At 43.5% G+C, this 13,196-nt stretch overlaps 1 protein-coding gene across 1 annotated transcript; it reads right to left on the bottom strand.

The window, feature by feature from the left end:
- Positions 1 to 2,855: 2,855 nt before the first annotated feature.
- On the bottom strand, positions 2,856 to 11,012 carry LOC132335328 (acyl-coenzyme A synthetase ACSM4, mitochondrial-like). Its single transcript, XM_059861768.1, has 13 exons — positions 10,803 to 11,012; positions 9,822 to 10,032; positions 9,171 to 9,378; positions 8,625 to 8,768; positions 8,056 to 8,212; positions 7,509 to 7,588; positions 6,704 to 6,827; positions 5,923 to 6,003; positions 5,692 to 5,793; positions 4,887 to 5,014; positions 4,688 to 4,787; positions 3,938 to 4,057; positions 2,856 to 3,304 (listed from the first exon to the last, which is right to left on the bottom strand). The coding sequence occupies exons 1-13, from the start codon at positions 11,001 to 11,003 to the stop codon at positions 3,218 to 3,220; spliced, it is 1,743 nt and encodes a 580-aa protein (XP_059717751.1). The 5' UTR covers positions 11,004 to 11,012; the 3' UTR covers positions 2,856 to 3,217.
- Positions 11,013 to 13,196: the final 2,184 nt, after the last annotated feature.

Below are 13,196 nucleotides of genomic sequence, written 5' to 3'. Positions count from 1 at the left end.
CCTGTGGAATCTTCTCTGCGGGATTTTGGAGTTTTGTGGGTGTCACGCTTTATGACCTAGCTACCAGGGGACCCTCTCATGATGTGTCTGCTGCCTGCTTTCCGTGTGATTCTCAAAACGCTCAGAGCCAAAGAGCACCGACTGCTGGCACTCGGCCCCTCCCTGGCCTTGCTGCTGTGCTTGCATCCTCCTCCCTCCTCAGAAGAAAACCTAATCCCTTCTAGAGCCAGTGATTCCGTTGATCTGTGGCAGAAGAGCCAGACGAGTATGGTAAAGAACAGAAGGGGCAGGGCTGGTCCTACATGGGAGCCTCTAGCCTACAGAGAAATACAAAGACTCTGTAAGGCTGCCAAAAGCTATGGCAAGGCTTCTCCTTTCTTGAGCAGGCTAATGCAAGCTGCTTTGACTGCATGTCTTTTAACCCCTCATGACTTAAAGCATGTGATGACTGTGCTGCTGTCTCCAGCTGAATTCTCCCTGCGGGAAAGGGGGTGGAAGAGATTGTTAAATCAATTGTTGCTTTACAGTGCTGAAGAGCAGGCACAGGCAATGCTAACACTAGAACACTTAGCTGGGGAGGGAGCACGTACCCAGCCCCATGATTAGGCTGCAAACCTCCCAAAGTCAGTGCTTGATGATAGTAAAAATGCAGCAAAGAAAGCACTCATGCAAATGCTTGATAGTAACACACCTGCTCCAGAGTTTGTAGATATAAAGCAAAAGCCCAGTAAACCATGCAGAAAGCTAAAATGTTGGCTCCTCTTTGCCAGAATCATCCACAAGCAATTGTTTATCATTATATGGATACTATAATGAGTGCAGCTGGAAGTGATCCATCTTTAGATGCAACCTTAAAGCCACTGTCACAGCCAGCCAACAAGCAGGACTGACCATTGCAGAGGAAAAGATACAGCAAACATCACCCTAGAAATATTTGGGACTTCAAAATCTCCCTCAGACTGTTACAAACTATTAAGTGGGTGAAGCCTTTGCCAAAAAGATCATTAATGAAGATTTAGTCCTGTTGTTTGTTTTGTTACATTCCTTTTTAATTTCGTAACTGATCCTGCTAATTTTACAGGTATTGTTGAGGGAGCTGAAAATTAATTCCTAGAGACAGTTACTAATGATCAGTTACACTCCTTGCTTAAAACTTTAATTTTTATTCTTTCTCTGAAACAGCATCCCTATTTTGTCATGCGTGTACGTTCTCATTCTTCTTTGCCAAGATTCCTAACAGAAGGTAATAAACAAACTAACCCCCCTGCAGTAACACACGTTGTCACTACATGCCCTGACTGCCCAAAATATTCTCTGCTGTCTATTGGGGCTGGAGTATATCCTAGAGGGCTTCACAGTTTACAAATTTGGCCAAGCAATGTGACCCATTATGTGTCTTTTGGTTGCTTTAAATGTATACATGTTTCCATAGACAGATTCTCAGAAGCAATCTTTGCCTCTGCTCACGTAGGTGAAACAGCAAAAGATGTTATTAAACATTTCCTACAAGCATTTTCAACTCCAGGCAGCCCACAAGAAATAAAAACAGATCATGGGCCTGCCTATGTCTTTTACCCCTTGTCCCTCATCTTCAGTTGTAGCTGTTTATTCTCACATCTTTGATGCACGGATGTTGGCATTAGTCACATTTTATTCCTCAAGAAAAGTTTCTTATTTAACATTAGAACTATTGCCTTGTTCCTTAGAAGAATCTTATACAGTGATATTTAATCTGCCCATCAGGCAAATGAGTTCAAATACCCAGAGCTTAACACAACTTAATCTTTTCAGTGGTGTCTGCCAACATAAACAATCCGGATGCAGATTTTTCCCCCACAAAAAGAGATATTTTGTCAAAAGCAGCAGAAATTCGTGGTGTTCTCCACAATCCTTGGACATTGTGGCAGAGAAACACTGACCACTTATAAACAATCCTTAATCACTTAGGAAGATGTTTCTCCTTTCTCAGTCTGCTCTAATTCTCTGATTTAGCTGTAACTTGCATGTTTTGGAGCATTACAGTGACAAAATCTACACAATAGCTTCTGAGAGAAAGAGGAGGGACATATTATTTAGGAATATTTAGGGAAATGATATTCAAGACTGACAAGATGAAACACATTTGGAGTTTGGGGTTCCCAAGTGCTCTACAAAAATGTCCACCAAGATGACTGTGAGAACCTGCAAGTATTTAGCACTTTCTCACCTGCAAATGTAGAGGTGAAAATGAAGAGAGAAAACTGAGGAAAAGACCCAGTAATGGCAAAGTTCTCAGAATGAGAAGTGAGACTCAAAAATGATTATTCTGATTTAATACCATTTGCTTTGCTCAGTGATCATCAACACAATGAGTGCAGAAAAATAACATTTTCCTCACCTGTCTGCTGTGGACAGGAGAGATCAGGAGCTGCAGGGGGAGATCCTCTTCATTCATTTCACTCACTGGTTAGGACTTGTTTCCCATATGAGGCACTGTAAAGATCAGCTCTTCCCTGGAGATGTGAAACTTGGAAACTCCTTCATAAAGGTTTTGGAGTGAAACTCTTCTGACTTTATTACTCACCTCTTCTGGAGTAAAAAGAAGAGAATGTGGCACAAAACAGACCAAGCAGCAGAACTCTTCCTGTGGAGTAACTTTTTTCTTGTAATCATTGACACCATTGTTAATTATGCAGAATTTGCACCTTTAACCTAAAGCACTTCTTCCTCCAGTTTAACCATTTAAGTACATCACAAATTCATCATGATGAAGAGAAGCAATAAAAGAAATGCATTTTCCCTTCTACTCTGAAAGAATCTGAGAATGTTACTGTATGTTAATTAATTGCTAATACCCACCTCAGGACAAACATATCTTAATAATTTCTCATTTATTTGTAATTTTCAAAGCCTTGTAGTTTCACCCATTTTTTAAAGGAAGATGTTTTTACAAATTGGTAAAAAAAATTAGACCTCTGTATGCACCTGAGTCTTTCTCCCATTCCACATTTTGAATCGCTTGCACATCCTTCCATCTGAAAATTTGTAGGTTGATGGTGAAAGTGGTTCCAATGCCACATATCCTCAAGAATGTTTTCTCCTTTTCCTTCCACAGTTTGTTTGTCCTGATGTTCTCGCTCTGCTCTGGCTCATGACAACCTGCTCTGTGTCTTGTGTTATGGCTGGTACACACCATGGAGAATTTCTCTCCTCGTTTTCCAGATCACTCTTGCTCTTTTTATACCTTTGCCCACTCTTTTTTCTTTAAAACCCTTCTCTGGATTTTCCCAGTAGCTGTCTTTGGCAGCTCCTGAACAAACTCCACCTGAAAGGCAAAAATGCTCCCTGTAGCCAAAGAACTTGTAGGTGATTTCCCAGGTGCAACAAAAGATTGTGAAAACACTTTTAGCATGGGATAGCTGGGGATGAACAGATGGGAAGCTGCACAACCAGGGCTGGGATTCCTTACAACACCTTGTAGCTACTGCACAGACAGCACTTGCAGGGAGATGTACCACAATTTCTAGGAGCTGAGTGCATCAGCGTTCAGCACAGGGAGTTACTGGTGTCTTTCCTAGTGAGAAGAGATGGATTCCGACCAACTGATGCTAGCAGGAACTTTTGTTTTGATTTAGCTGTCTGTCAGAAGAGAGCTCATGGTAGAACTGGTTAGAATGGAATGCCTTGCTCATTTGAGCTGCTGTGAAAAACCCAGTACTCAATGAAAGAAAGACTGGGCCCTCAGGAAGCAAAATTTTATGACCATTACCTCCCCCTGGGTCCATTCTAGCACACACAGCCAACCCAAGGCTACAGCTGCAGCAGATCCTGTCATCTACTTTTATCTAACTCTGGTTGGAGTGTTTATCAGAAAGGTGTTGGAAAAGAGCTGAGGCAGGACAAAAAATGCTCAGTTTCTGGTACAATGAGAGAACCTGTCTTTTTGGGCTGTACTTACCTTCCTTGGATACTTGTATGGTGCAGTCACCTTCTTGACGTGTTGTTGAAGTTCAAGAGCTAATTTTTTTTGATCATGTGATTCATAAGCAGGAGCTAAAACAATGAAAGCTTTGACCACCTGTGCCACAAAAAGGAAGGGGTTCCATTAACTTCCAGAGGTGGCAATAAGGGAATACATTTGTTGTGAAAAGTGAATGTCAAAACTTGGAATGGCAAATCCTTTTCTTTAATTTCCCTTTTAATTAGCTGTTTGTTATCAACTGCTGTGTTATGAAGGACCCATTCTGGAGCAGAGAATGTTTTGCTATTTTCCACTTCTTTTCTAACTTTATAAATGATTAAACTTTCAAAAAGTTCTGGTCCAGAAAATAAAGAGAGGTTAAAATCTTGTCCCAGTTGCTCAAAGAAATGTTGCAAGGTTGGAAATATATAAAGCAAAAATTCAACACTCTGGATATCCTTGCTACCATATGCTTAGTGGTAAATGAGAAATAATCGAAATTTTATTCCTTAAAAAAAAAGATCACATGATTAGTCTGTAAAGCAAAAATTTTTCCCCACATAAAACCCTGCAAAGAAATAATTCCGAAATTGTAAGATCTGTCAAGGTATGGATTTTAAAAATGTTTATGCCCACCTAATTTCAAAAGTGTGCAACACTGAATTCCAAGGAAATCTAGTACATCTAAGGAAGTTGATACTTAGTAGAAAGGGTATTTCTTTTACATTTTTCCCTATTTTGTTTTACCTCCCCTCGCACTGGGTCGGGACTGCTGACAACAGCCGCCTCCACGACTGCCGGGTGCTCTATCAGTGCACTCTCCACTTCAAAGGGGCCAATGCGGTACCTGGGGAGCACAGAGACAGCTCAGCCCAGCAGCAGGGACCAGGCCTTTGGCCTTTCCAGGCTGCATTTCATCAGGCAGATCTAACAGGGAATGCCTTACCCAGCAGAGTTAATGATATCATCAGCTCTTCCAACAAACCAGATGTATCCCTCTTCATCCATAACGCCTCTGTCCCCGGTGAGATAAAAATCTCCTCGCACAGAGGCAGCAGTTTTCTCTGGATTATCCTGGCAACAGTCAAACATTTCCAAAAAAGTATCTTATTGTTAGTGAATTGTAATGCATTTCCTTAGCAATGATGCTAAAAATGAACAAAAGGATGTACTCAAAATGAGTGTGTTCAGTACCACTTTATATTTGCACTGAGGTGTCACTACCTCAGAGCCATATGATCATCTACATGTGAGGGGTTTGTGCTGTAGCTTGTGTTTGTGCTGTTGATCTTATGCACAGGTTGTGTGTGACAGGCATCTGTACAATGGTTTCTCTGACTGCAGTGCCTGATGGAATGGGGGTACCTCTGATACTGGTATGAGGTAATAAAATTCCTGTGCCTTGGAAAGCCTCCCTGAGCTTCTGATGTGTAAGAGTAGAATTTACGGGCTATTCTTCATTAATCTTTAAACAAAGATAGGAATGGAATAGAGGGAAAAGAGTGATGCTCTGGACATGAAGTGCATGGCACATATCTGGAACAAGGTATCCCCTGGTTCATGTTGCACTTTGAAGCTACACTCTCTCAGTCACTCTGTTCCTGAAACCATGCACTGATCAGGCTCAAAGTCCTCAAGTAACCCAATGAGACTTTCTGAGGATCCTGCATGGAATTCTGCTCCTGGCAGACCTTTGCCCTGGGTCTCTCCTGAGTTCCTCAGCAGACACAGACACAGCAAGTCAGGCTCACCAAGTACTCAGAGAACAGACAGAAGGGTCGTGTGGGTTTCACTCGGATAGCAATGGTGCCCTCTTCTCCTTTAGGCACAACAGCCCCATGCTCATCTACGATCTGCAGAAAGGACAGACACAGCAGGGGTGCTTTGATCAGCTCAGAGGAACATCTGATGCAGCTCAGGGCAGGGCACAGAAGGGACGCAGGCAGCACTGCCTTACTGTTCTACCCACAACTGCCTCATACCTGCACATCATATGGGGGAATAGCTTTTCCCAAAGAGCCAGGTTTAATTTTCATTCCTTTCATATTGGCACAGATTGCCACCTGCAGAACAGATTTTTTTAAAGATTTTTTAAAATTGTTGCAACATCTTGTAAATTTTATTATTGTTTGCATTAGGCATCTTTCCATGGCTTTGTTGTGCAAAGGCTGAATCAGGACCAGAGCACTGTGGGTTTTTGAGAACATCAGGGGGGTTGAGAGGCATTTCAGGTCAGACCTGTGAGAACTTTGTTTTTTTGAGTCCGAGCCAGTGGATTGTCCTGCAAACACTTGACTTTTATTTTGCAGGACAGCAGAATATTATGGGACGATTACTTTGGGACCATTTCAAGGGCAAAATGAGAGAAACTCTGAGATCTGGCTCTTAATAGTTTTGTTGATGTTCATTTACAGAGAAGTCTGAGATGTGAGCTGGTTTAATATTTGCCATTAAAAACTCAGACAGGCCAAATTGATAGCTGGAGCAAATTATGTTTTCAGAGTTTTTTTCAAGTAAAGATTACAAAGGGATCTCCTACAACGTATTTGATCTGAAGTGTCTGTGGCATGGTTTTTACAGGGGTCTAAACCATTAGAATATGCAGCTCGCTGATTCTGGAACTGTATAATCGTAATTATACAATGTCTTTTTTTTTAAATCATATAAATGATTCTAACCTTTTCCCTTGATTTATCAAGGACATAGTGGCTGTGGTAGTCTTACCTTTGAATGGGTATACTACAAGAATTAATGCAAACGTACTGTTTCAGTCTGGCCATAACCTTCATGGATATCCAGCCCTGTCTGGGTTTTCCACTGGGAAAACACTTCAGGATTCAGTGCTTCCCCTCCAGTTACACAGTGCTTCAGCTTCAGGAACTTGTACCTTGAGAGGAAGAGCAAATGAAATCATTCTCTTAACTCCTAAAATGAGCAGTTAGCAGCCCTAACTAAACAGACTTCCTTGGCTTTCCAAGTACACCTAAGACTGAAGGAAAGGCTGGATAGGATGACAGAGCCTGAGCTCTCTGCTAAAGCTGGGCTGGCTTTTGGCAGGATGAAAGAGCTATGTGACAAGAAAGAGTACCTTACCAAAGATGTGAAAACTCCTTGCAAACCATTTCTCACAAGCTGGGTATTTTACAGAGTAACAAACCAGGAAGAACAGCTGCCAAATAACTCTCAGCATGTGGAACTCCTCTAACTGCTTCCTTCATTCTCAAGCATGTGAGAACAACTCCATGGTGCACCAGTAACTCCTGATCCAATGATGCCTATAACACTGGCTTAAATTGAACTGTGAAGCCTAAGTTCAGAGGAAGTGACAGCTTAAAAAATGTCCTTTGTTTCCTCTGTGCTGTCTATTCAAGACCCAGTCCTGAAGCCCAGGTAGCCTATGGTGTGGCTAATTCTTCTCACATTTGAAAATGGAGAGGGTTCTGTACTGAGAGCAAGCTTTGCTAATTAGGTTCCTTGAACTGAAAAAGAGAATTAAGGAACCTAAGGAACTAAGCATGCAGAGCTGTCCCAGCATTATACCCCAGCCTCCCTCCCCTCCCTGCTGTACCTGCTCATATCATGTTGGACCAGCATGAGGAAGGCGGTGGGAGCCGTGCAGAAGGTGGTGATGGGATATTTTGAGAGAGTCTAGAAAAAGAGGAAGTTATGGTGCTGAAAAGAAAGTGTAATGCTGGGCCTGACCATGTGAGTGTGCACAAGGTCAGACCTAGATTAACACAATTCACATGCTCAAATGTCTGCAAGATGAAAACCCTAAAAATGCTGTACCAGGCAGTCCAATTCGTGCATAATATGGAATTTTCTGTCCAACAGAAGTCACTCATGTAAATGAAGGACCAGTGAGAGCAGTAGTTCCAGTTAAGGGTTTTTTGGGGTTTTTCCAAGGTGTCTGTGTCCCAGACTCAATCCTAATTGGTGATAGGGAACTATACCACAACTTTTCCAGTATTATTCTTGGGAAGTCAAGGTTTCTGTCCCACACAAGAAGCCAATGTTGAGGAGAATCATCCAGCTAAGTGGTTTTGGAAAAGAGCTGCAAAGAGGAATAGGCATTCTGGTACCTTTGGATTGCTTGGGATGCAGGGATTACTCACCTCTGCAATAACTTCTGGTTGAAACTGTGGCAAATTGTGTATAAAGACACAGGCTCCACAGATCCATGGTGAAAAAACACTGCTGTAGGCTGATTTTGCCCAGCCAGTATCAGAGGTATTCCACATTACATCTGAAGGAGTCAAGTCCAGCCAACGCCTGGTGGAAAAGCAGAGATGAAAAAATCTTTCAGGGAAAGCAAATCAGTACCAAGCCACAGATTTAACTTTTAAGGTATAATGAAACAGCCCAAGGTTGCTTTGGCTCTCAGGGAAGGTTGACCCAAAATGAGAGCACTTGACTTCCTCTGGTGTGGTTGTAGGAATACTTTCCTTATTGCTCCTCTGCTCTCAGCCCTGCAAGTGACACAACTCTGCACATAATGAGCTCAACTGGGCCTTCAAGAAGGTTTTAATAACAAGGGTTTTACCATGAGAGAAGAAAGATGAGGAAGCTGCAAATCCTACAGTCATGAAATGCCTATATTTACTGGAATGTTATGGCCTCATGTTCAGTTTAATGCTGATCACAGCACTTAATCAGGACCCTGGGGGCAACTGCAAGGTAATACCTGCCAGTGGTTGCAAATCCAATGCCGTAACTACTATGGGAATGCAGCACCATTTTTGGGAAGCCCGTAGTTCCGCTGGTAAAATACACCATCATTGGGTCTTGACTCCTTGTCTTGACACACTGATGGTCAGCAGATGCACCCCTTCAGAAGAAATTATGTATTCTGGTCACTGCATGCAGTTTTCCACCAAGGAAGCAGCATTTTTAATGTTTACGAGATCAACAGGAAAATTGCCCCAAATTATATGATCTGACTAAATCCATTACATATCACAGGGAAAAGTTAGAGAACACATTTTGCCTGTCATGTATACTCTGAATCACAAGGCTGAGGAGCAAGAAGAAGCTGAAGGACCTGAACTTGGGTCCCAAAACCTGGGTTGCATGAATATGTACTTAATGCAGTGTAATCATAGTGCTGCAAGTTGACAGAAATGTAGCTGACTCATATTTTGAAAATTTCCCCCACAACTCAGCAATGTCACCTGACTGATACAGCTCCCTGCACCTCAAAGAAATGGAAAGAAAAGAGCTGGATACTCACGCAAGGAGTTCTTTGAAGTTCAGCCACCCTTCCCTGCTCCCTTGGCCTACAATGAGTTTACTTTTCAGGAACTTGCTGCCAGACAGGACAGATTCCACTGCAGGTGCCAGCGTGTCATTGGTAACAATGCACTTGGCCTTTGAAGCCTGGAGTCGGTATAAGATGTCTTTGGCTGTTAATTGGGATGTTCCTGGAAAAAAGACAATTCCTGGAAAAAAGCAAGAAGCAATTGAGAAAACTCAGCATTTCTCAAAAATACTCTATTATGTCTCTCTGTTGATGCTGATTTTATTCATCATAGATGTTTATCAATTTAAACGCAGAGCAAAATAGATCTATTGAATTATTAATGAGACCAATCATATAAGTTCTTCCATTATAAATTCAGCTCCCTTCCAGTGTATGTGGTCAGGTCTGGCCTTTGGTTGCAGCCATTCAGCCCTCACTGGCTGAACTGACTGATTTTGACTGGACCATGTCTGGCCCTGTGCTTCCTGTGTGGGTGCTGCCAATTCTCCTTCTAGGCAAAAGAGCAGTTGTAGAGTCCCAACAGAATATTCCTGTTTGCATTTTCTTCACCCTAATCTCATAGATGGCTTGTAGGCTCTATTTGCTTTCTGTCTGCACCCACCAAGTCCGTGAGTCACTCACCTGCTCGCATGCAGGCCACATTCAGGAGCCACCACTCAGGAACACGAGGCAGAATTGCTACAATTCTGTCTCCTCTCTGCAAACCACAGGCCTCAGAAAGGACATTGGCTGTCTTCTTGGACAGAGAGCCAAACTCCTCAAAGCTCCACTTCACCTCCTCTCCCTTATCATTGACCCACCAAAAAGCTGGATTTGCTGGTTTTCTTCCATCCTTCAACACATGAGAAAACATTAAAATAAGACAAACCTTAAAAGGTTTCACTTCAATACAAAATAACTCTTAACTAAGCAAATCACCCCTGGCAATATCTCTCTTAGGGTGACACCTGTATTCCTGACAAACAAAATAACATAGTGCTTTCCACTCTGCAGCCAATACTGCCCAGTACCCATGAGGAAAACTGATTTGTAACATCTGAGATTCTTTCCACTGTGTCCTCATTTAGTGTGGAATAGAGTCAATTTTCTTACTATGTCCTGGTAAAGTGCTGTGGTTTATGAATCTAGGATCAGTGTAGTGTTGCTAACACACTGATGTTTTAGTTGTTGCTAAGCAGTGCTTACTCTAAAGTCAAGGACTTTCCAGTTTCCCACACTCTGCCAACAAAGAGGCACACAAGAAGCTGGGAGAGATCGTGGACAGGACAGCTGACCTGAACTGCCTGAAGGGATATTCCACATCACAGGAGCTCCTGCTCAGTGTATACCCTGGAAGTTTGCTGGGAAGTGTTTGGGGATGAGCTGGGCATCAACCAGTAGGCAGTGAGTTACTACTGCTACTAATATGATGATGATTATTATTATATTTTAATTCTTCAGCGGTTCTTTTCTCAACTCCTGGTTTTTACCTTCTTTTCCTCCTGTTTCTCCTCCCCATCCCACTGGAAGTGTGTGTATGTGTGTGTGTGAGATCCAGGGGCTTAGTTGACAGCTGGGGTTAAACTACAATTCAATGTCTATAAAATAAAAGACAAATACTACCTTTTCCAGTTGTGTCCACTTATCTAAGACATCACTTGCAAAGTTGAAATATTCTGGAAGTTCCTTTTTACCCTGGCTTATAGATTCATAATGGGAAACTAGCTGAGATGTAAGAAGCCTGTTGATTCCATGGAATGTTCTGGAAGGTGACCTGAGAATCCACAAACATTGAGTAATCCAGGATTTAAGAAATGTTCTCATGATAAATGATGCTTTATCAGCTGGTGAGGGGAAGGAATCAAGTGTACACCTAAGGAATCAGTCACCTGGAATGAAAGAAAAGACATTTAAGCGAATCCAGTTATTGGATGATGTCCCACGTATGATGTTGGATAAATGAATGCAAAGCAGCTTGAATAAATAGGTAGTTTACACACATCCTCATTTTATGTCATGTTACCTGTATTTTTGTGATGTGAATATTTGACATTATGGTATATAGAAGGAATAAGCACAGTCACCTTGAGGCTAATAAAATTAGCAGAGTTGTTGCTATGAATCCTGCAACAACAACTGTGGAATCTCATCCAGCTGGAATAAATGGTGGTTTAACCTCTGTAACATATGCAGGGGGCATCAACCTGAGGCTATGGGAAACAGGACACTGAAAAAAGGACACCTAGCCAGGTCATGGCAAGAAGAGTGGGGTCATGGGGGCCAATATGTTAATAGAACTATCCTATATTTGGTCAGGTTTCTGGTTCTTGTTCTCATTTGGTTCAGTACCTTTTACAAATAAGGTCATGTTCTGAGTTCGCTTTCCAGATTGGACCCTTGCCCTCAGACGATCCCTATACCTTGTAATATTTGCCACGCCCCCTCCCCCCAATCTTTGGATCATGCCCCCAGACTCTGCGGTTTCTATGTTTGTTATTTTGCTATTAAAGGTTTTTTTTTTGTTTTTTTTTGGGAAGGACCATCATTCCCATCCCTTTTTTTGCCAGTTCCCCCCACCAAGTCAAACCAGGGATTGCAGCGAATGAAAACTACAACAACCAGTGCCCGAACAGGGACCTCATATTGAGGGATCTTCTGTTTGCTTTCGCTGGTTTTGCCAATCATAAGGACCTTTTATTTTCTCTGCTTGGATTAAATCGGCAGGCCTGACATGGTTACAAGCAACCCTCTGAGTCAGATCTTTTGGGTGCCTGCCCAAAAAAGCGTGTAAGCAGAGAAAAGAGACACTCATTCCTGCTGCTCCTACCCCAACCAGGTGGCATAGCCCACCTCATCCCAATTTTTATGGGAATAAGACTGTCAAGACTAGACAGGGACATATACGATAACTTTAAATTTTTCTTAGCAGGCCACAGAAGAAAGGCCCGAAATCGCGAGTAAAAACCCGCCTAAAATGGGTGTTTTGGAACTTTCCATGACTGTAACCAGTAGTGCGGTGCCGGGCTCTGTCACAGCCAGGGCCCCACACTCGCCTGCCCGCCGGGCACTGCCCAGCCCGGCTGCTTCTGCCTCGCCAGCTGCAGCCCTGGCTCGGCCCCACACAGCACTGCAGAACATGGCATGGCCTGTGGAATCTTCTCTGCGGGATTTTGGAGTTTTGTGGGTGTCACGCTTTATGACCTAGCTACCAGGGGACCCTCTCATGATGTGTCTGCTGCCTGCTTTCCGTGTGATTCTCAAAACGCTCAGAGCCAAAGAGCACCGACTGCCGGCACTCGGCCCCTCCCTGGCCTTGCTGGTGGCAGGAATCCGGGGGGGGGCCAGGGCCACTCTGCAGTGCAGGATCCCTTCCCAAACCGAGACTGCTTTTAACCCCTCTGTCCCTGGTGATGGAACTCGAGGGCAGAACCTGTCTTAGACACAGGAAGCAGTGCAACTTGCAACCCCTGCCCCTTCATGTTCTGTCCCCCGTACTCCCGCAGACTGCCCCAGAATGGAAGTCGACAGAAGTTACTCAGCTACCCTGTATCCCCTTCAGCCTCCTCTGCACAGGATTCCTCTTGGATCCCCCTCACTTTCCCAGCTCCTTCACCACCCCAACCTCTCTCGTGTCCATCTGAATTTCCTATTGCATTACCTGCTAACCACCCTCCTAACGTCTATGCCACCAGAGGCACCAGGCTGCCTCAACGTTCCCCCTCCAACTCCACCCCCGCCACTATTGACTACAACTCCCAGCATGCCTCAGGGCACGCCCCTCCTGTGGAGCCAGAGCCACGCCCACCATGGTCCCAGAAGCTCTGCTTTCCGATATGGCCGTGCCTTGGTCGTCATGTTGGTGACCACACCAGAGCACAAGCTCTGTCTTTACTCTTCCAGCAAGAACAACACTGTGCTTGCATCGTCCTCCCTCCTCAGAAGAAAACCTAATCCCTTCTAGAGCCAGTGATTTCATTGATCCGTGGCAGAAGAGCCAGACGAGTATGGTAAAGAACA

This window comes from Haemorhous mexicanus, chromosome 17 (genome assembly GCF_027477595.1).
Source record: "Haemorhous mexicanus isolate bHaeMex1 chromosome 17, bHaeMex1.pri, whole genome shotgun sequence".
Classification (NCBI taxonomy): domain Eukaryota; kingdom Metazoa; phylum Chordata; class Aves; order Passeriformes; family Fringillidae; genus Haemorhous; species Haemorhous mexicanus.
The sequence above is the reverse complement of the archived record's forward strand: the minus strand, read 5'-3'. Positions and strand labels throughout refer to the sequence as shown.

Coding starts and splice junctions, on each gene's coding strand:
- LOC132335328 (XM_059861768.1), bottom strand. CDS start 11,003: ATGAGAACATTTCTTAAATCCTGGATTACTCAATGTTTGTGGATTCTC. Junction 5,794..5,922: donor TTCCCCCATATGATGTGCAG/GTATGAGGCAGT, acceptor TCCTTTCTGCAG/ATCGTAGATGAGCATGGGGC. Junction 3,305..3,937: donor CATACAAGTATCCAAGGAAG/GTAAGTACAGCC, acceptor TTTGCCTTTCAG/GTGGAGTTTGTTCAGGAGCT.